The 22,785-nt window shown below is 50.3% G+C and overlaps 2 protein-coding genes and 1 long non-coding RNA gene across 7 annotated transcripts in view; 1 reads left to right on the forward strand and 2 right to left on the reverse strand.

Annotated features, from left to right (window-relative positions):
* The window catches only part of ARHGAP26 (Rho GTPase activating protein 26), a 204,711-nt gene extending 200,038 nt beyond the window's left edge, over window positions 1–4,673 (reverse strand). For both annotated transcript variants that reach the window (XM_055811570.1, XM_027781305.2), the window contains exon 1: window positions 4,572–4,673. The gene's annotated coding sequence lies outside the window, so the exon portion shown is untranslated. The remainder of the gene's footprint in view (window positions 1–4,571) is intronic.
* FGF1 (fibroblast growth factor 1) overlaps window positions 1–9,455 on the forward strand; it is a 31,942-nt gene extending 22,487 nt beyond the window's left edge. For 2 of the 4 annotated variants that reach the window (XM_005233652.3, XM_055811571.1), the window contains exons 2-4: window positions 1,230–1,423; window positions 6,466–6,569; window positions 7,644–9,455. In XM_005233652.3, coding sequence (XP_005233709.1) covers window positions 1,255–1,423; window positions 6,466–6,569; window positions 7,644–7,838 — 468 coding nt within the window. In that variant the 5' untranslated portion in view covers window positions 1,230–1,254 and the 3' untranslated portion in view covers window positions 7,839–9,455. Of the gene's footprint in view, window positions 1–1,229; window positions 1,424–2,213; window positions 2,583–6,465; window positions 6,570–7,643 lie in introns of those variants that run through there. The other 2 variants (XM_055811573.1, XM_055811574.1) reach the window with 2 other exon arrangements.
* The window catches only part of LOC129784974 (uncharacterized), a 36,028-nt gene continuing 20,781 nt past the window's right edge, over window positions 7,539–22,785 (reverse strand). Inside the window, exons 5-9 of the long non-coding RNA XR_008748320.1 lie at window positions 16,731–16,907; window positions 11,857–11,980; window positions 10,085–10,254; window positions 9,100–9,397; window positions 7,539–7,670 (exon numbers count right to left, since the gene is read on the reverse strand). This is a non-coding gene — a long non-coding RNA (uncharacterized LOC129784974). The remainder of the gene's footprint in view (window positions 7,671–9,099; window positions 9,398–10,084; window positions 10,255–11,856; window positions 11,981–16,730; window positions 16,908–22,785) is intronic.

Below are 22,785 nucleotides of genomic sequence, written 5' to 3' on the forward strand. Positions count from 1 at the left end.
ATTTAATTTATGCTGTGCCCTGTCTTGTTCTGTTCATAAATCCCCTTCCCTACAAGCACTATAGAACTTGGTATATGAAAGACAGAATATCCATGGGAGATTTTAAATTAAGTTTCAAGGCTAGAAACACTCAGATAAATCTGAATATACCTGGAATACACGTGGGACTCTGGTCCACACCCGTACCTGGCCATGGCACCTCCTGATTCCATGGCCACGGCCGCAATGGCAGTTCTCACCCTCCGACATTCACAGCACCCTTCTCTTACTGGTCTGGTGACGCCTTCAGGTTTTGGCACGGTGTCTGCTTAATTAAACAGGGATCGTGCCCAAATGGTGTCTTGCAAAATGAGTTTCAGTGTGATCTGTGTGCGTTTCCCCAGTCCCCCGGGACAGCAGAGGAGCCCTGCAAGAAGGAGCACTTTCACAAGGTGATGCTTGTTGCTTCTGAGCAGCTGGTAGTGCCCCAGGCCCAGTTACACCCTTTAGCATCAGCCAGAGCTTTGCCTTTCCCTTTTAACCACTTTTATGGAGATGCAAGGGTGCACAAACACGGTATAATCTATGCTCAAAGTTCCTTTTTTTCCATATACCATTAATCAGTATATGGGTAAATCACCTGCTTGCTGCCCAGGCAATGAAAGCCTCCTGCTTCCCTGCTCATCTCCCACAATATCTAACATTTATTCTGATCTCCAGCATGTGTGTGCCTTGGCCAGGTGAGATACAGAGTGCCAAAGACACAAAGTAGTATTTGCTATCTGGCATGCGGTATGTATTGCAATTCCTAGTCATAATCATGTTTGAAAGTTATAATATTGGAGAGAGTTATTAACCTGGGCTCCCTTCCTGCCTCTTGTGGGTTTCAATCAGACACTGGGTGTTTTTCAAACTTTTTTTTTTAGCGTATAATTTCAGTACGTACATCAAGCAGAAAGAAAACAGAATTTACTTTAGATAAAATTAAAAGGACAGAGTTCCTACCACCCACCTACACCCAGTGAGGAGACACCCCCCCCTGCACCTCCCACGCTGGAGGTGCACCACCTTTCGAGCTGTGTCACTGCCAGGGCCATCAGCCGTGGTGTGAATCACGTGCCCAGCAGCCAGCCCGGGTACAGCTGGGGACCCCCAGGCTCCCTCCCCTCCCTTTAAAAGCTTGGCAGAAGCAGCATGTGCCAAGCACTTGGTGCTGCAGCCCCTGCCATACGCCACCACATCTCTTGCAGCCTGGCCACCGGGAGAGGCTGAGAGATGGCTGAGGGGGAAATCACCACTTTCACCGCCCTGACCGAAAAGTTCAACCTACCCCCAGGGAACTACAAGAAACCCAAACTCCTATACTGCAGCAACGGGGGCCACTTCCTACGGATCCTGCCAGATGGCAAAGTGGATGGGACCAGGGACCGAAGCGATCAGCACAGTAAGCAAACCCGACGGGGCTTCTTCGCATGCCTGCTCACTCCTATGATTTTATCAGCCAAGAAGGGGGGAACTGGGGAAACTGGGCTCTGTACCAAGCTCTCTTTCCTGCTGGTGGCAACACACCTTCCAGGAGTCAGCACACACACCAAACACACCTATAGCCTGTACACAGAGCCCAGGGAGGCACATTATGTATGCTATTTCACATTATTTGCATATTAAATCTGAAACTGGTCATCAACATAATCGCAGGCAGGCAGATACACAGGACCACAGTGATAACAGCAGCATGGCTGGCTTATGCGGCAAGCTGGCAGCTGGAAAAAAAGGAAAGGCAGCCTCATATCCTACACACATGCAGCTATCACACACAATTCTATGGATTCTAACCCTATGCATTCGCTCTGGGTTAGAAGGTTCAGCACAACAGCGGGGCTGTGCTGATGCAGTGTTTCCCAGCTGTGCACAGTGGCTGTACAGCTTTGTACATCAAGTTGTCAGCCAGAGCGGAAGGTCGAGCCCAGATTCCTCTGCGTGCAGAATGGATTTTATCTGTTTGTTCTGCACACAGTATCCCTTTGCCTCTGGGGAACTTCCCTCTCCCCTTATGCAGCAAATTAAATTCCTGCAGGATACAAAAGCCCAACAGAGGCAAGAATCTGCTGAAAGACAGTTATTTTGTGACATGGCTTTAGAAATGTAGACGTGTTACCATTCACTTTTTTTCTGAAAACAAGTATGGCTTAATGCATGCTTCAATACAACTTACACGTATCCATGTGTCACAGAGATTTAACAGGCCATCTGTGGCTGGAATCTCCTCTTGCTTGTCTCCATTCCCTGCAGTTGAAGATGCCAGCAGCTCCAGCCTGTGGGACACTGGGGATCTGCTGCTAGGATGAACTGCCCACGCAGATGCCAACACTTGTCCTACCATTTGCACATCCCACTGACTTTCTAGGAGCGTGATCCTTCTCCGTAACTGGCATCAGTTTACCCTAGGAAGCTGACGGGGCTTGCTCGCCAAGAAGTGCCATTTTTGTAAATGCCACTATAAAGTGCTGCAGACTATCTGACATAGGGCAAACCTTAATATAAAAAATAAATAATATCATCCTGTACAGCAAGGAAAGGTGCATGTTTGTCCTATTCGGTAGTTGTCCATGTCACCAGAGGCATCAAGAGCTCTCTCCCTGCCAGCAACTCACATGACCAGAGCCAACAGTGGTGCTGAGGCTCTCTTTGAACCAAACCCCACAAAGCTGTCAGACAAGGGCTGCACACCTGGCCCTGACACCAAGCAAACCCTTGCCCTTGGCACCTCTCCCCACTGAGCTCGGCCAGGCTGTCAGCAGTGACCGGTGGAGCTGCACAGAGCAACACCCCCCGCAAACCACACTCATAAAAGAGAAAATGGCTGTGTAAGGACAAAGACACAAAGTCCAAGGAATCGGTTGGGAAGTTTTAAGCTTTTAGGGCTCTTGCACTTCCAGAATTCCTGAGAGGAATTTTTTTAAACCAATGCCTGAGGAGAGCTGAACCAGCAGTGCAGCAAAGGTCCCTGCAGGGCTCTGCAGGCAGCGGGGCCGGGTGCTTCCCCACCACTACATGCTGGAGCTCTCAGTTCCCGGCAGAAACCTCCAGGCACACCATATCCTGAACATTTACTGGAATATAACTGGGACCTGCCAGGCTCCTATATGGTTAGAAGGAGCCGAGTCTGCCTTACAAAGTGCTAAGAAAAGCACTTTTATTTTCTTTAAACCACAAGCGTACATGTGGCTTTCTCCCCCAAACCTAACCTTTCTTCTTGTTATTGTTGTTTTAATGAAATGCAATTTATTGCAGAGTTTTATTTATAAACACTGTTTCCCCACCACTCGCACAGCACGCTGTAGTGCTAGGGGACAGGCAAGGATGAGCTCACAAAGGCTGGACAAACACAGTGCAGGGCAGGCAGCCTCCAGCCCGGAATAAATCAGGCACGTAACCCTTCCCAAACCCCTGCAAGAGGCAGACAAGGATGCTCACCTAAAGGCTCTGCAGAAGACAGGACCAGGCTCACAGGACCCACAGGCCAGCAGCTGGAGAGGTTATATGAATTCAGCCAGAGTCTGTGCAGCATTTTGCCAGAGCTAAGATTTTGCTGGAGTCAGAATGGGGATGCAGATGCCCATGTTCCTGGGGAGCTCAGCACAGGTTTGCAGAGCCAGTGGCAAGGCAGGATCTCCTGAGACACAGGATGCTATGAAGGACACAAGTGTCCAAGCCTCTGTGCTCCAGCCTTGAGCCCATTATCTCACAGCATGGATGCTGCCACACCGCCCAGACTTTTTCCCTCCAGCAAAGTAAGCCACCACTTGGGAGCACGCATTTCCCCTCCAGCTGCTGGTCCCTGCAGCCACACCATGTGCACGGGCAGCAACTGCAGGTAGCATTCCTGCACATGACACCCACTGTGCCCCAGCACACTCACACTTTGCCACTGCTGGCCTGGGGCCATCTGTTTGGAAATCTCTGCCAAAAAGGAACCTCCTGTAAATGATCTTGTAAACTTAGATATCCTGATGTACAAATATTTACAGAGGAAACTCCTGGAAGGGCTGCATGCCAGTGGAACAACCCTACTGGCAAGGTACCCTGCCTCTGAGCACCAACAGCTGCCCACAGTCCTGCCCCTGCACCTGGAAAATGCCAGAGCTGCTCAGCACCACTCCCTGGCACGTGAACGGCACCATGGGATACCATGGGGCAAGCATCAGCCAGCATGGAGCAAGCCAGATCCATATGGGAAACCCAGGAGTGACAGCGGAGAGAGGTCCCCTGGGAGGGATGAGGCACAGGAGCACCCACAGCTCAACCAGAAAGCCAGCATGCGCAGCTGCATTAGAGCCTGCATTGGTGCTTTGCAAACTGCCCCTGCCCACATGCATTTTATACCAGACAAATATCAAGAATTCATGTTTTTGTCTTAAATCGCCTTGCCAGGTGCCAGCCCCAGAATCAAGGCGGGTCACTAAGGAGAACAGAAGTCACTTGCTCCAAGACCTTGTCTCCTAGCCCTATGTGAGGATCCCCTCACTGTGTCCTTTGCTACCGTCTGTGGGCATCTTGAGTTTGCGCCATGAAATGAAAAGAAAACTTACCAGGAAATTGCAGACCCTCAAGGGTGAAGCCCACGCTCGTTTCCACAAACAGCCTTCTCTGTTTCATCCCACTACATCATGGAAGGAGATATCTGCACAGAGCTGTAAAAACCACAAGAATCTGTGCATGAGCTCTTTCCTCTAGACCCACCATTCTCCTTCCCTCTGCAGCCAGAGACCTTAACATTCCTATTGGCAGCTGGAAGGTTCCCCTGCTCCCTTCTCTTGGTGGCAGTTTTTAGGACAGTATAATCATTTTTAGCTCGTTCCCCTCTTTCCCTGGCTGGACTTCTTGACCATGTCCTGGGGCTGCAGCACCACAGGGAATGAAGGCGGGCTGGGGGCTCTCCCACAGCAGGGTTTGCCAGCTGCCAGCTCCCAGCCTGAACCAAGCAAGCACAGGACTGCATATTACTGCAAATCTGCACCCACGCAATTTACTAATTAACCGTCATTTACTGAGCAGGAAAGCCAAAAAATGAAGAATGTGAACTACTACAGCAAAGATTTTACTGGGACTGGGGCTTCTGCCATACCAAGAGGTAATATTACCTTCTACTTCATCCAAATAAGGATAAAATAAAATAAATCTAAAGAGGAAGGAAAGAGCTGGAGCTGAGGCATCCATTCATACTTCATTCAAACCAGCCTAAATATTTTTGTTATAGATCTCTACAGTAAAAGCTCAGGAAAAAAAAGCTCACTGGGAGATGGGAATGATCATGTGGAGGAGCTGGATTTTGCAAGTCACGCAAATTATAATTGCAGCCCTCCGCACGTGCCAGTGGGGCCGATAGTTGCTCAGTCTTCAGTTTAACTGCCAACCCATGACAGCAGCATGGGGTCCACTCTGAGCACACTGGGCTAGAGAGCTGTCATCCCAAAGCTGCTCTCCAACCAAATGGCCTCTTCCTGATAAATACATTGAACAAGAACCTGAGCCAAGTTTTAATAATTTTCTGAGACTCCTGTAATTAGCAAAGAAAGAAAAAAAGGAACGCACAGGGTGGGGGGAAAGTTACCAGGCAAATAGAAGGGTTAAATCTGCTGTGTTAGGTACAGGTTGCTGACCAGAGGTGGCCCAGACATGCCAGCCTGCAGCTGCAGCACAAGATGAATAAGGAGCTCTTTTGCCCTGGAGTTTCTAGTTGAGGTCTGGCATAAGTAGCAGGGACGGAAAGTGGGTGCCTGGCGGGCTGCATGAACTGACACAGCATCACCACGAACCCATCATCCCCCCCCAGCCTGTGTGCTGGCAGGCTCAGTCTTGGTTTAGTACCAAATTCACATTAGTGCCGCAAACCAGAACAACGTAGGATGTGGCTCATGGCTACCTACAGGATGTATTTTTTTTAGGATGAAGATCATCCCTTTCTGTTTCTCTGCTATCCATCTATGACATGCTGGATAAAGCCAGCCATGGCACACTACTGGATGGGATGCTTTGGATCGGGGTTTTGCAACACAGGCTTCTAAAGTCTGCCTGTCCCTACTTCCACTCTTGAAATACTTCTTCATATGTCACCCCTTAAGTGTCTTGTCAAAACCACATGAGAAATTTGTAAAGTAGAGCCAGAATTAAACCCCCACTCTCCTGTGTCCCCTTCCAGCATCTTAACCAAAAGGCTGCCCTTCCTTTGATGTAAAACAATGCAAATATTGGTCTTTGGTTCCTAAAGCACAGCTGTGGGGTTTCTTTGATGGAGAGGGTATAAGGAGACATTTCTATTACATGCTGTACTGTTTCCTATACACTCTTTGTAAGCCAGGCTTCAGAACAAATACCCTGCTAACTCTCCTAGCACCTTGGACATTATCTCTGAGAACCTCTTTTTATTTTCTTTCCTTTTTCCTACTTTCATTTCTGTTGTTCTTGTTTTATTTTTACTTTCAGTTCAACTCCAGCTAAGTGCGGAAAGCGTGGGAGAGGTGTATATAAAGAGCACCCAGTCTGGGCAGTACCTGGCGATGGACACCAACGGGCTACTTTATGGCTCGGTAAGTCAGAGGTTTATGTGGGACCAGACATGGAGAGGGTTTGAGGTTTGCAGAAATCTCATAGCTCTGAGTAATGCAAACCACAAGCAACAATTAGCCTCTGTCTATTATTTTGGCAGCTGGATGGCTGCTCTTAATCTGGCTTTATTTTAGGGGAAAATAAATAAATAAATAACCAAATAACACCATTTACCACCCTGCCTCTTGAAAAATACTGTGTTTCATATCTGACACTTGACAAATATTGTGTTTCATATCTGGAGCAGCAGCTGCTTTGCTATCCCCTCAGCAGCTGCAAGCTCTGTAAATGGGGCCAGGGCAGGGTCCCTGGCAGGGTGCAGGGCTGGTGCAACTCCAGCCCGGCTCTTCCAACCCAGCAGCGCCTTGCCCACACCTCTGCCTGGCTCCTGCCACCTCTCCATAGCTTTGCGAGGCAGTTCAGAGCTGCTAGTAGGGCTGCAAGAGGAAGCAGCCCCAGGCAATGACCCACAGCCACTGAGCAAAGACCTCATGTTTTTCTCTGCATCCTGGTTGCACCAAACCCTGTGCTGGAGGCAGTGGCAGCATCCACAACGTGCCAGTGTGAGCGGGATTGTGCTCACCCCACTGTGCCCATGAACTGTAGGGCACAGAGTCACCGAAAATAATCTGGGTCTTTGAAAATAGTCCCATTTATAGGAAAGTGTGCAACACAAGCTTGGTCACAGGCTGCTTAGCCTCATCAAAGAGCTGTTTTGTTCCCTGTGCTCATGCTCTGAACCCTCAGCTGCCATCACACAGCCTAGTGCCAGAGCAGGAGCCAGCACCAGGACCAGCTTACAGAGCACGGGGCTGGGCTCGGTTACTGCCAAAATGCCCAGGTCACAGAAAAGCTACTCCAGTAGTCGTCCAGGGGACTAGATGAAGGTTATCTACCTCCACGCTTTAAATATGAATTGTACTGGGGCACAAAGATCTCAGCGGTGGCATCCTAGCCAGAGAGCACCCGAGCTGGGATTGCTGCATTAGGAACACATGTCCTCCTCACTATGGCACCACCCCATCTCACTGTCACTACCTGGGGCTCTCTTTCAGCAGTTACTGGGTGAGGAGTGTCTGTTCCTTGAGAGGATTGAAGAAAACCATTACAACACATACGTCTCCAAAAAGCACGCGGATAAGAACTGGTTTGTAGGTCTGAAGAAGAATGGGAACAGCAAGCTGGGGCCACGGACTCACTACGGCCAGAAGGCAATCCTTTTCCTCCCACTGCCCATCTCAGCTGACTAAGCCCCATCCCAGAAGCTCAAAGACAACCCCAAACCCCAACCACTGCCACCTTCTTTCCCCCGACCCCACCTCCCTTTTTGCTAGTATGACAGCGCCAAATGTTAGAGCTCCGAGCTTTAGGTAATGGCTTTACCAAAAATAGACAAAACAGAGGTCCTCTGCTCTGCACAAGGCTTTGCAGCCATGAGGAGAAAAGCCCTGACACCCTTGCAAAGCCCATCAGCAATCCCTCCTCCCCCTGCCCTGTGCCAGCTGTCGGTCATATCGTGCCCGCTCTGCAGCTCCCAGGGACACACACAAACCTGTCCCAGGCAGGCACCCAGAAACGTGGCCAAGGGCACCCCAAGGACACCCTGTTACCAGAAAACGGAGGCTTTTACTGTCCCCAGTCATTCTAAGGCAAAACCTCCCTGGATACTCTGTATTAACGTATTCATCCATCTAAGCATGTAGCTTCTAATATGCCCTTCAAGCAGTTTCAGGTTGCACCATCAGTCATGTTATCAAGTGCCAGCCTGATGAAATACTTGCCAATGTCCTCGGTGTGTTAAGCTAAACTAGCATCAGCCAAAAGCTCCAAGCTCTAGACATCTTAGCCTCCCTTACAACATGAATATTGCTATATTTCATACTAGTACCTGCCATACGTTATTTGTATTTATTTATTAAGTAAATATGTCTCTTCTATAACCTGTTTGTAAGTAATGCTAGGCACCAAAGCCCCTTGACACTGCTGTCCCAGTGAGGATGGGGCAGAGTGGGAGTGACTCAGGTCTGATGCTGAGGGTGTGATGGTGCAGCAGGGAACAGGCTGCATGATGGTGGCAGTGCATCGCACCTCATTCCCAGGGGCTTCCACCCACATTCCCAGTGTCCGGCTAAATGGGGCTCTAAAAGTGGCGCTGGGGCCCCTTGGTGGCTCCCAAACCCTCCATGAAGCTGGGTTTCTCCTCTCCTGGAAACAAGCAGATCTCCTGAGCAGCTCAGGAGCCTCTCCTTGCCAGGTGAGAGCATCATGGGAGCACCACACTGCCAGGCTCTACCCTGGTTCAGCTCGTCTGCCCCCATCCACCTCGGGTACTTGCAGACACTTACAGCGACCAGGCACGAGCTGCACAGGGTGACAGATCAGCCCAGGCACCGCTGGGGCAAAGCCTTGCTGAGTCAGCGCTTCTCTAATCACTTCTTCCTGGGTGGCAAGAGCATTTTACCATACAGTGAGTTTCCTCATGTGTAGAGTAGCCCAAAGCCTTTTACTAACCTTTTCTGGTGATACTGCATTAAAAATTAAATTGGGAATAGGTTTAACTCCGTTGCATCCATGTGACTTGTCATGGCCCAGCTGTGGCTGCGGGTGAGGTGTATGTGGAGACATGGCCAGGGGTACCATGGTCGACAGGACGGATTCAGCAGCCATGGAAGTAGAAGCACAGGAGTCCTTCATTTATGCAAGGCTGGAGCTGCAGCAGCGCTGCGCAGCCCGTCCCGCAGCAGGGGGAACACTGCCGAAACTCCCCTTCGGTTCAGTTCTCTGTTCGGTTTCAGACTGAGGTTTCAGGCTGTAAATAAAATACGCACGTACAGTGGCAGAACAATAAAGTTTGAAAGGAAATATTGCCGCAGGCTATATTTGGTCTGAAATTAAGAGGCACTCAAGTAAAAAAGTCTAAATCTTTCCAGGGGGTGAAAATGGAGCACGGTGCTGCTTCACCCCAGGATGAGACACAAAAGCCAGTCACTCCAGTGGCAGCACCTGAGCAGGGACATCCCTCAGAGGGAGCTGGGGGACCCTGTGCCACAGTGGATGATGCTGCTCCCACTGCATGGAAGAATGGATGGCCACAGCCTGTGCACTCCTTATTGTTTCTACAATAATAATCTCAATTTGGCAATTCAGGGCAGGGGAGAGCAGAAATCCAGGGAAAACAGGACTTGCTGCAGTTCACATGGCTGAGGAATGAGAACTATCTTCTCCTTTAGCCTGGACCACAAGCTGGGCTGGGGCAGGCACAGAGCCATTGTACCTAATGATTCCTAAATGCTCTTCCTAATGCTTCCCTTCCTACAGTCCCGCCTGTCCGGCCTGACTTTCCTTGTTCGGGGGGGGGGGGGGGGGGGGGGGGAGCGGAAAAGACATTTAGGTACACTGTGTAACAAGGTAGTTAAACATTACGTTGCTGAACTAGTGGTGGCTGTGGTAAAAAGCACTCCTGTTTGGAAAAGATGGATAATCTAATTTCCTTTACCTTCATTTTTGTATAATAGACCCTTGGAAACTGCAGAAGTATATATTTGGCAGGAGCATCAGAGCAGCTGCTCTCCCCAGCTTTGCAAAGTGAAATTTTTCTCTCAGAGGTGAGCTACACAGAGTACTTCAGAGCTGAACAACAGAGCTCACGTTTCCGTACCAAACTTTCTGCAGAGAGAACACAAACAACTTTCCTGTTTACACAACCTGGGGCCAAGCTGGGGCTCTGACGGCTATGCACAGCCTCCTTGTGTGCATGCACACAGCACCTTCTGGGGACCGAGACAAGGCTGGCAGCATCCGCCAATTAGATACTGCAATCTATTTTTTCTTGTCCCTTGGGGTACTGCTGGGATCCGTTCCCCTGTGTGTGTCACCTCACTGCTGTGCCTGTGGGAGGGTTTGCAGAGACACACTTTGTGCTGAGCAAACACAACCAGGGATGGTCATCTGCCCCACAACCAGCACCGCAGGTTTATCGGTTCTCTCATCCTGACTTAAAAATGATAAATGATAAATGACCTGACAGCCCTCACCAGCTGATGCACTGAGCTCTTGGGGAGGGAACCTGCTTTAGGCTGGTGAGCTGGGGCATCAGCCCTGCATCACAGAGGGGGAGCCACAGCCCAGCCTCTTGCCCACTGGTGTGAGCCCAAAGTCCACGTTTCTTGCACAGCCCCCAGGCTTTGCTCTGGAGTTCACCTTCACAGCTCCCATGGCCTCAGGCTTCCATCCACCTGGGCTCCCCGGCTCACTTTTTCCATTCCTGCCATCCAGGACAGGGACATGGCAACAAGCACTCCCTGTTCCTGGCAAGCCTCAGATGAAACCATCTCTACTTGGAAGGAGGAATAAAAGGCACTATGCCTTGTATATTACTGCAGCAGCAACGAGCCACACTCTAGAATTGCTCTGCTAATTTTTGCACTTTCTGGCTCTGAAATCTTTTCTCTACCACTGATATCGTCCCGGTGAATCGTCCTCCCAGGCAAAGAGGGAGCTGGTATGAGAATGGCAGAGCCATGGTGGGGAAGGAGCACGCAGCAGCTTCAGCAGCACTGTGGCTGCAGAACCCAGCAGTGCAGGGACCTGCGGGCACCAGCCCTGCCAGTGCCTGGCAGCTTCCTTGCACCTACCCATTGCCACAGCCCTTTGGTGCCGTTACTCACCTCGGGGAACAGCATGGAAATCAAGTCAAAAGGTGATTTCTGCTCCTCCTGGAGGGCTGCAGGATACCAGCTACTTTTCTTGTCCTTTACATAGCCAAATTTCCATACAGCTGCCCATGGGGTCATCAGATGTATGATCTTGCAGGTATTTACTATGTGCACACTGAATGCTTGAAGGTCTATGAATATCAGCTTCTAGTTTTCACTTATAATTCCCAACAACCAAAAAGGCACGTTTTTTACTGTATATAACAACTAAAACATTTTCATTAAAAGTACACAATGCCTGCAAAAAATCTACTCTGCACAGGTGCCTTCCCGCCTGCCCACCCTTCCACCCCCCCAAAAAAAATAAAATTAAGCACAGCAGTAGGATAACTTTGGGGTTTTTTTTCAATATCACCATATCACAGGTAAGCTAGCTGGTTATCCCTAAACTGGCAAACACCTGTCATTGTTTTGCACTGTTGCCTTATTTCACACATTCAAGCACATGTAATGTAATTCATACCAAGCTTACACAATCACACTATAAAAGGTGAACAAGCAATAATTCATCAGCTCTGCTGCCACCACAAAACACACACAAGCTTTTAGTTACCTGAATGGTGAGGTAAAGCAAAGGTGGTTCAGGCCAATGGTGGGCGAGGAGTGGATGCATGGCTCCCTGCAACCCTTCAGCTGATAAGGGTATCATCATCGTCATGTGTGCCCGCATCCGACACCTGCAGGGACATGGTTCCCTCAGCAGGTTGAGCGCCTCCATCTCTACCTTCTGTGCTGCTATGAACTTGTAATTGCTTAATCACAGCGGATGAGAGTTGAGAAGTTTGACATTTAAACCAGTATCTGGCAGTGTCCAGTAAGGACTGAATATCTGCCAAAACCCTGGATTTAGCCAACGAGTTGCAGGAGAAGAAAGGACGAGAGAAGGACTCATCCACCGCCAATGCTCCTGGCACTGCTGCTCTGGCGGGTCCAGCACCTGGGGAAGGCTACAGACAATGTTCCAATGACAAACACAAAGCTGGGCAAGACAGAGCGATAGCTGTGCCATCAACCCCTTACTTAAACATTGTGGTCACATTCCTTGTGAAAGTCTGGGTTGTCACTCAAGTCAAAAAATGAATGAATGCATGACCAGGAGATCCAGGTTTCTAATTAAACTGGAAAGCTGGAAAGCATAATGCCCAATATAGTCGTGCTGTCTTCCAACACCTCATTAACTGCAGGGCACTCCTCTCGTTAGACTTCTGCTGGTCAGAAATGACCACCACAGGTACACACCTGACACCCAACTGGGGAAAAACGTCAACACTTTGAAAAATAATCCCTAAGGAAGCCACACTAATTGCTTCAGACAGATGAATGTGCAAGGATGACATTACCCAGAGAAACCATGCTTGCTTTGGAGAGTTCTGTCCTTAGGGTGAGGGGGGGGGGAGAAGAGAAGACTTAAAAGATTTAATAAAATCATTACTCCTGAAGATCTTTCCCAATATGTATAGTGAGCGCAAGCGTGCTGCACAATGTTTCTGGAGTGTGTTGGAAGGATGGAAAAGCAAGTGCTGCAGCATGACATGACAGGGTGAGCTAGGGAGGCATGGCTAGGCGGGAAAGGACAGTGGCATTCAGATGCTCAGTAAAATTTACAGTATTCAAACCTAGCAGCAGCCAAGGGGCATCCGATGGGCTAGATTTCTGCCTTTTTCAGCTACAATCTGGCACTGTCTTCCAGCAGATCTTGCCAGGATCTTGCAATTCCACATCCTAAAGAGGCGGAAGGAGGACGTGGTGCAGGGAAGGCAGGGTCTTATGTGATCTGACAACCCCTCTCCCAGTGCTGAGGTCTGTGGCATCTGCACACACAACTTCACCAGGGCTCTCCAAAGCCATATGTTTGCCTCCATATCAAACCTCTCAGGTTGAGGGCATCCCTGTTCAGCTCTTTTTGTTTCCACAACAGCCCAGTCCAGAAGGGTCAGGACACAGGAAGGGCAATAAGAGGCCACGGATCTCAGCAGAGCTGTGTGGTGCAGGAGCTTGTTAGCTCGATCTAAAACTCCACAGACATCTTAACAGACTGCAGCCTCGAGAACATGCCATCAGCCAGGCAGAGCCCCAAGCTGCAGAGGACTCTGAATCTCGTCTACTCTCTCCACCTGTTTGGCTCATGAGTCCACTGCAGGATTTAAAACCCAACTGCTAGTTCCTGTAAACTGTTTATCCTGCATCATTAGGGAAGAATGTAAATCTGGGTCTAATGGCTCCCGCGTGTTTTCCACATATGACATGAAAATGCCCAGGAAAGGTAAAAGCTGGGTAGGGCAGGGCTGTCCAGCTGTGTCTGGCTGCAGGTGCATGACAGGTTTGCTAAAGGGGGGCAACACCTCCGCTCCATGGGACAGATGGCCCAGTGGCCGTGCAGTCAATCACCAGCTCCCTTTAAATGCAAGTAGATGTCCTGCCCACCACTCCCTGTGTCTCTGGGGAGATTACTCCCATAGGTGCCAGACCTCTGACTTTGCAGTGTTCAGCACAGCACAGGGCTGCAGAAGCCCTAGCAGCAAGGGTCAGCCAGTGGGCTGCAGGAGCTACCAGCCCAGCACAGCCCCTGAACAGTGGGGAGCACCCGACAGAACCAGCCCAACGCATCCATTGTCCTGGACATTTCCATGTCTTCAACCCAGGAAGTATCACAAAGGCAAGTGGCTGGGCTGCTTCTGTTTTGCCACCAGTTTTTGAGTGGGATCTGGCAGGAATGGGCAGGGAAGAGCTGCTGGAGCAGTGGACGCACCAAAAAATAAAGAAAATTTAAAAAGCACTGAACCCCAGATTGCCCGGTGCCAGGCACACAGGAACTGGGCTCTCCCGCAGCACAAGAACCTGGCGATGATGTCCCCGTGCTGCGGGTGCCCAGGAGGTGGCGATGAGGAGGCGCGGTAGCGGCGGGGACGGGGGGCAGGTCGGAGCACTCAGCCCATCCCACACTGCTGCTGCCCGCGGGTGGACACCGAGAGGCCAACATCTGGCTCTGCATCTGGCTGATAAATGGAGCGGGAGGGAGTTTAAAGGGGCCCTGGAAGCCGCGGGCCCCCCTCTCCCCTCCTCCCGTCTCGGGGTGCCGGGTGCTGCTCCCAGCCCACGGAGCCCCTGCTGCAGCCCACATGGGTCGTGGCTGGCAAGGGACCCCCGTGGGAAGCAGGAAGGGTAGAAAGGGGTTACGCTCCTGACAAGCCTCGAGGGAGGGTTTGGTCACAGGGAGAACACTCATCCCACAAGTGGCTTCTCCTTCCTCTTCCTCTAACCCAGAGGGCTGCTTCGTCCACAAGACACTGCTCAGCCCCAGCCAAAGCAACGAAGTATGAAATAATCTATTATTAAGCTCTGGGAACTGATGGGAATCTAAGCAAAAGGAAAGCTGGGGTTTCTGCTGCTTTTCCTGTGGTCGGCATTTTAGAAAGGCTGCCGGAGGACACACACGTCTTGGGGCACTCGAGGCTGTGGGAGCCATGGGATAGCGCAGTGGTGGGTGGCCAGGGCCAGGGCCGCAGGGCACCACAATGCCATGGAGCACTATCCCCTCGGAGGCTCTGGCAAGGGCCGAGGGAGCCCCCATGGCCACCACAACCTGAGCCTGGCTCTTGGTGATGCTCATCCCTGCAGCTCTCTGTGGCTCTGGGATGCAGCAGCACTGCCCATGCCCCCACCATCTGCACACCCCATCCCCAGCACCCACAGCTGCACCCCAGACCTTCCTCAGCCTTCCTCAAGCACAGGTGCCATGGGTTGTGCCAAACCATATCATGATGCACTAACCGAAATAAGCTCTTGGGACAGCACATCTATTCCCACATGTGCTGTGACTCCATTTTTAGAGCCCATATCTGCAGCACTCCTGAGCTATGGAGGGAGTTGGGGTAAACTTCTGGTCAGTGTAAATCAGTTCATTAAAGAGCTGTGACTTTAAGGGTGCAGGTCCAGCTGGGGAGAACAGGGGAATGTGCCAGAGAAAGGTCTGCCAAACCTCCCCCTCGAAGCATCGCCAGTTGTTTGCACAAGTTGGGCTTTTTCTAAGCACATGCAGCAATTTGTTCTGGCGAGCGAGGATAGCTCGTGGCAACTGCTAATCCCAGCTTTTGGTCGAGACCCTCAAGAGCGGGGAGAGGCCCCCACTCACAGCTCTTACTTCTCCCAAGACACTGAGCATCAGGAAGCTGCAGCTTAAACATCAGTGTAACCCCCACAGAAAGAGTGGTCACTGGTAATGGGTTTACCTGCTTAATTCTCTCCAGCCGTTCCTGTCTCTCAGGGTTTTCCCCTCCCTACTAATATGGTGCTGCAGGAAACCCTGCTTCCCACATTAAGCAGATTGTCTGCAACAGTACAGGCAAATACATTTATCACACTGAATTCTGGAGCCATTGCACCGCAGCGTTTCTGGGATATGCATCCTCTGCTGCTCATATCCTCCCCTACGCTGTTTCCGGAGCTGGACTGCAGACACATTTATCACCCAAGGCACAGAGCATCTTCACTCCCCCCTGGCCCCCAAGGCCCTTCCCCTGGGACCACCTGCTGTCACCACCAAAGGCACAGAGAAACCCTGGTACACACAGTGACCACAAAACCACCTCCCAGCCCCACTGCCAGGGCTCACCTCTGCCCTGCACAGCTCCACAGCAGGGGGTCCTGGGTGGCAGGTACGCTTGGGACAAGCTCAGACCACTCCCTGCCACCCCAAATCTACTGTTTCTCTGCAGAAGTTATCCCAACATGTATTTCCTCCTTTTGCAGGTCAGGAGCTGGGAAGGAGGGTGGGTGGGCACCTGTACCCACACGTACCAAAAGAGCCAAATGCTGCAACATGCCTCAATTAAAAGGGGTGTCTAGACTCAAATTAGCAAACGTTGGCCTAATCCTAGAAGGAAAGGCTCCGTTACAGCACTGCTGGGCAGGATGCTGCTCCTGGCCATGCCTGCGCAGGGCTGCTGGGGGAGCAGAGCTCACACCACTGAATTTGCTATTTCAGATGTGCCCATGGCATCTGGGGAGCCCCAGCAGTGGGCTTCTCCCCTAGGCTGCCCTTCCTAAGCCATTCAAATCACATTTGTCCTGAAGCTGATGTTCTTTTTGCTTCTGAGATGCTAGCAATTTCTGTGGATTCTTTCTGGATGTTATTAGAAAAACGTCTTGGGTCCACCAGGCTGCTGGCAGCAAGCTCCTTCCTCACTTCCCCTGCCCCGGACCCCTGAGGCCAAGGAGCAGACTCACAGAAGCTGCGATGCTAGTGTACAGAAAGCAGCAGACAGCCTGGCTCAGGTCCAGATCTGCTGCCATTCCCAAAATGCACCCAGTCTCAGAAACCATCCCGTGCCTCCGTTTCCCCACTGCATAAAGGAGCTAAATACCTCTTCAGGCAACACCAGTGGGAAATCAGTGTCCTGGCAGAAGGGATGAGCCCCGGTGTCCTACCTGCCGCAGATGCTCACTGCTCATGGTTTTGGCAGTTTCACAGCGCTCGAGCTACAGCGTCAAGGAGCCAGTGTGGCCTGATCCTGCATCCTGGCCCAGCATAGCCAGCTCTGCTGTACCCAGAGCAACCGCAGCACTCATGTCTTCCTCTCTTCTGCCAGGCACCTGAGCAGTCACCTGCAGCACAGAGGAAATGACACAATTACTGATAAACACAGGGGCTCCCACTGCTAGTTTCAGCTCACCATGAATGTTCCCCTCCAGCACGCCTGCCCCGTTTCCCCCCCGCTTCTCTCCGCACTCTGGTCATTCAGTCCTTTGCCCTTTTTCTGATTTGCAATAGTCACCCTTTGCTTGCATGAAAACCCGATTCCCTGGGGCAGAGCTGACAGCTTCCATCACTTTGGGTATGGTTTTATTTGGCCATTACAGCTACAGCCTGAATGTGGCCATAAAGCACATTTATCCTTTATGACTGAACTCTGTGCCAAATTAGTCTCAGTTTACGGCTCATGCTTTGTATGTGGTGTTCACCACGGGTTTTGCCATGCCTGTGCCTACACCAACTGCAACTGCGAAACACAGGTGAGTGAGAGCAAGAGAACAACCTGGGGGACCAGCATAAATGCAGGGACCAACTCCCCTCTGAGCGTCGCGGCCATGCCACATTCTCCGTTCTGCTCCTGCACTGCCTGTGCCCCCTCCATGGTGAGGCACCACTGATGCCCCAGCGAAGGGGACCATGCTGCCCAGGAGCAGCAGCATCCCCACAGTGCCACAATCAGGAGGGCGCGCGCACAAAGCTCAAGGGGTTACTCGTGGGCAGCTTGGCTTCCCTGGCCAGCACCCTGTCAGCAGCCCCAGGAAACATTTCTCTAGAGAGATTAGGGAAGATAATCTGAAGACAAATGCAACTGTTGGACAAGAGCCTGCATGCAGATCTACATGCAAACGCTGGTGAACACAAGTCCAGCCTGTCGAATGACAACTGCAGTTGCCAGCTTGTTGCATGTATTAAAAACACACCTTAAGTACAGGACAAATAAAGGAGGAAAATAATTTCCAGTCAGAGCCATGAAAAGCAAACAGCTTAGATAAATCAGGCTGCAAGGGGTTTGCTCTTTAGAGAGTAAGGCCTCAAGCTCAGGTCCAAACCCCCCTCTCCAAGGACAGTTCCAGCTCTCCAAAGCCAAACCAATCGCAACTCAAAGCCATCTGAATCCAATCGCTGCTTAGTCTGGCAGATCCATCCTTGTCACCGTGCATGGAAATCCAATATATGGGAAGAACGTGCAACAAAAAAATGAAATTCTGTTTATTTTCATAGCAGTAGGTTTGGCCTAAAGCCTTTACTTTTGTGAAGAGAGTAACTCTGCTGCTTTTTTTTTTTACCCTTTTTTAATTGTTTTTCTAAATGAAATTTAAAACCAACAGGAAAGTTGCGGGGCACTATCACAGCATCTTTGGTGAGATGCATGCTGGCCAAAGGTGCAATTCCAAAACAAGACACTGCAGTAATGAATCATAATTAAAATACCATTTTACCAGTTTTCCTTAAGTCTAGACACATTTTCCCCAACTTGCCAAATGCAAAAAACATCCTATTTTTTTCTAGCCAAAAAACCTTCCTAAGCAAGAGTTTGAGAAGGGCATCCATAAGGAAGGCAGACTGTACCCTTACCATGTCTGCCCATATCAATACTCTGAATGCACAGGTAACTCTGGTTTCCCCATACACCACGTATAATCCAGCAGGAGCAAGAAGAGGAAGTTAGGAATGGGAGGTTTTGCAGCGTGGTTTTTGCAGAAAACAAATGAACAAAAGGCTCAGCTAGAAATGTATTTATAGGGACAGTTCACAAATCCCAGCTGAGCAAGGCGAGGGGCTGCCAAATGGGGAGCAAAGATGCTGCAGTCCTGCTTCCCAGTTCAGGAACTGGGAAAAATTCCCTGTATATGGGGAGACGTCAGCTGCAATGGTGCTCAGTGTGGCCCAGGTAAAGAGGCAGGGAGGGACGCATCGCCCAGCTCCGTGGCATGGTGGGAAGAGCCAGACCCTGAAGGAAGCTGGTAGGAAGCTACTTGCTTGGGCTTGGATTGTCTCTGTTCCCAGGCTCCTTTCTAGATGGTTTCCTTCCAGTCTGAAATTGTTAGGGGAAAAAAGGATGGTGACAAAGTAGCAGGAAGGGAAAAACAACATAGCTGTCTTGCAGGCCCTGAAACGTTGCAGATGTCATTCTATCTGAAGGAAAAGACCAGTGCACGGACACTGTGCTTCAGCATTAGCTCCAAGCAACACCATACAGGAAAAACATCACCCTCCACTCATGTCTGCACTCCTGTGCTGCGTAACTCCAGCTCATTCACCATTTCAGGCTTTAACTTTCTGTGCATACCGTGTGGTTTATATTGTGTTAAGCCCATCTAGACAGCAAGTAATTTCCTCGTGCTTAACAGCCCTCCTGTTCCTCCCTGACATCTGCCACAAGCCACTAAGCCACGCTGATTAACACCGTCTCCACCAAAGAGCAGAGAAAGGTCCCCATGGCTCTTAAACGCCATCTGCTCCTCCAGCCTGCCCAGGCAATTAGTCCTATAGGCTCTGGGGCTCTGTCTCTATAAGATACCTTCTTCCCCCTTAATGCTTGTTACACATGTTGATTTATCTTGTGCATGTACTATGATACCTGTATGCTCACCACAGCTTCATGGATCATCCTGCTTGCCCTGCCAGGGGCTGCTCCATCCCGCTACCCTGAACCCTCCTCCTCTCCCTCTCCTGTCCTTCAACACTGAACTGCAGGTTTTAATCCTCTCTTTTTCTTTTTAAATCAGTAAAATACTTTTTCTCATGGCTCACTTCCCCACTCCTGAGGGCCCCGGTGTCCAGCGCTGCCTGCCACAGGCTCCCACACCCCACAGCTCCGGCCCTGCTGCCCAGCTCACCTTCCTCTGCAACCAACGTAGAAATTACAACCCCGCAAAAGAGTTAAAAGCTAGCTGGGAGTGTTGCTTCCGCCCTACTTCAGTGCCTGAACGTCAACCAAAAGCAACTAGGCAGCACACAATAACTTTGCCAGCAGCAGTGAGGTTCTGCACAGACAAGCAATGTGACAACAGCAGCACTGCCCACCTTGTCCGCTCCAGGATCATCACCCAAAGCCATTTCCATTCACAAGCACAAATTCAGTTTTCTTTCCCCAAGCTGCCAGCGCCAAACCCCCAGCCCAGAGTCCCTCTGCCTCACAGACAGGGGTCTGCTGCTCCACAAGTACTATTGCTGGGCACCATCCTTGTCCCAGCCCATGGCACAAGCACCCAATGCAGTCCTGCTTGAATGAGGCCAGCTCAACAAGAAATGGAGTTTTCTTGCAGTGCTTTTCAGGGACAGGAGGGATCCAGCAGCTCACAGAAGAGTGTTGCTCAGATTTAATTAAGCTTGTTTAGAAACTCTTGCTGTCTCATTGGTGCCATTTCCACACATCCGGCAGCCCCAGGCAAAGCTGCATTTATCTACAGGGCCAACACAAACCGCCACCAGGATGCAACCCTTTACCTCTGACAAATCTATAAATAAGTAAGTGTCAAAAGGAAGAAAAAAGGAAGAAGAAAGGGAGGGATCCAGAGGAAGGAATCTGCATAGGGAACAACTCCATCTGGGCCTGGTATCGGCGCATGCTCACCACATTGCTGCTAAAAGGTATGATGGGTTCTGGCCAGCAATAAAGCTGCTGGCTCCAGCCCTGCAGGGATTAGGCCAGTTAAAATGCCGAAGGCTGCAGGCAATTATCTGCTGAAATGGGGGCCACACAGCTCGCTGCCAGGAATTCCTGAAAAAATAAAACAGGTGGACGCTTCCCTGCCCTGGTCAGGCTGGGTCCCATGCAGCACTGCTGATGGTAGGGAGCCAGGGGCGCTGTGACCAGCATCACCTCTGGTTTCTGTCCTGGGCAGCCATTGCTTCCTGCCGGCATTTATTTACCCCATGTGTTTATTTTCTATACGTTTTGTCCTGAAATATGTTGCTATGCAACTTTCTAGGCTTTCCCATCCTGCTGGGGTAAACCCAACATACGTGGAATGACATGGAAGATTGAATCAGCCATTGCTGCTATTATTGTGTTCTGGCTTCTGCCAGCTCTGCAGAGGCTTTATGGGGTTTGGAGTTTTTTGTTTGTTGGCTTCAAACCCACTCCCACCCCACCTGTTTTTTGGGTTTTTTTTTACTTAACTGGTGCTTTTAACACTTGCTATCTTCAGTCTTTTCAAAAGTTAGAAATGAAGGAAAAAAAAAAAAGCTCTGCTTATCTGCTCCTATCTACTTTTCCACATTTTCATGAAATTAAGAGAATCACTCTGGATGCCCTGGGTGATTGCTGGGATGTGCCAACAGAGCGGTGACCACAGATCCTATTCTGCAGGGTATAACTGTGCTCCACTGTTGTTCTGCAGTGCCTTTTAGGACAGTTCAGAGCACGCGTGAGCCAGCATTTAGCATCTGAGTCCAGGACTTTGGAGAAAAGTTCATCCATGACCCACCACAGAGGTTCAGCGTGGTCACGGGACAGATGCTTCAATGTAGTAAACTAGAGATGTTTTCCTCTCACTGTCACAGGGAGGGATAAGGACAGAACACAAGCACTGAAACAATCTCGCAGTGCTGAGGTCCCACAGTCTGACTTAAGGTCAGTGAGCTCTGTTTTTCCCCCAAAACTTAGTCCTGGGTCCAAACTAAGCACTGGTTGTTTCACACGAGAAGCTCCTTGGCTGGTGACCTCATGTAAGGTCAGTGATTCCAAAGCATCATTACTTTTTCCAGAAGGACCATGCAGTTTTGCCTGCTGTTATTCCATCTCCCAGGGGGCACAGCCTGCTGCCAGCTCGGCTGCAGGAGTGGGCAGCGACCACAGTAGTTGGCTGTCAGGGCACACTGCCCAGTACAGCACCTGCCCCTCTGCCTGCTCCTGCTGCCTTTCCCATCTCTGGGGCCATCGACTGTTTCAGGCAGGACAGCAGGATGCTCTCAGTCCCAGCTGTTGCAGTGCTGAGCCATCATCACTGCCACGACCAGCCCCCAACCCAAGGATCAAGAATGAGAATGAAAAGAAAAAAATAAAACCAACCTCTTTGAAATCAGTTTTAAGTAAACACAAAATTGATCTCACAGGCTTCAGTAATCACAAGCATAAATTTGGGTTTGGCTGGGTTCTATGTTTTGCTTGGGTTCTTCTGCATTGCATATGAAGCCTATTTCAAGACAATTTGCTTGAGCAGTTCAGCATATCACCAAGGCTAACATGCACTCCATAGTCACCTAGGAGCCACTGCTGTCCCCATGGCCACCGGCTCCTGGCCTGAAGCACAAAGTCCCTGTTCCTTATTCCTTGGGCTCCTACTACCATGAGCCTGCCCGTGCATGAGCTAGTTCAGTATTGCCAGAAAATGAAAAGTGGGGAGAGGTAAAAGGATGTCCTCTCCAGGAAAAAAAAAAAAGGGGGGGGGGGGGGGGGGGCAGAAAAAAGAAAAGAGGGAAAATAATAAGATAAAAAAGTAATTCTATACCCTCATTTTATTCCAGTGAACAGTACATTATTCAGTCAGCAGACTGGATGAACTCTATGATCACACCAGGAAAAAACACCATGCTTACGAGTGTTAGTCCAATTCTTTCTGTCTCTGCACCAAGCAGCCATCACCCTTGATCCCTCGCACAGAGCAAAGAAATGAAAAGAGGCCAAAACTGTGATGGGGAGATAGGGAGCTGCAGTTTTGACCTGCCCCACATTTGAAACTGGGCTCAGCACCCAACAATCTGTGGATCCAAACCTCTCTGAGGCTCAAGGAAGGGGAGAATTGTCCAGCTGGGTATTGGCTTGGCTTCACTTATTACAAAAAAGAAAAACAGAACAAAAGAAAGCCAAGTCATTCTCTCTTGTTGGGTAATTGCCCCCAGATCAGGCATCTGCATCCTCAGCAGGTGTAGAAGCATGTAGAGGGAGGGAGACGAGGGTTTCTGGTGTCTGTCTGGAGATAGGTCTGGACAGCTTGGAGAACA

Source organism: Falco peregrinus, chromosome 8, assembly GCF_023634155.1.
Source record: "Falco peregrinus isolate bFalPer1 chromosome 8, bFalPer1.pri, whole genome shotgun sequence".
Lineage (NCBI taxonomy): Eukaryota > Metazoa > Chordata > Aves > Falconiformes > Falconidae > Falco > Falco peregrinus.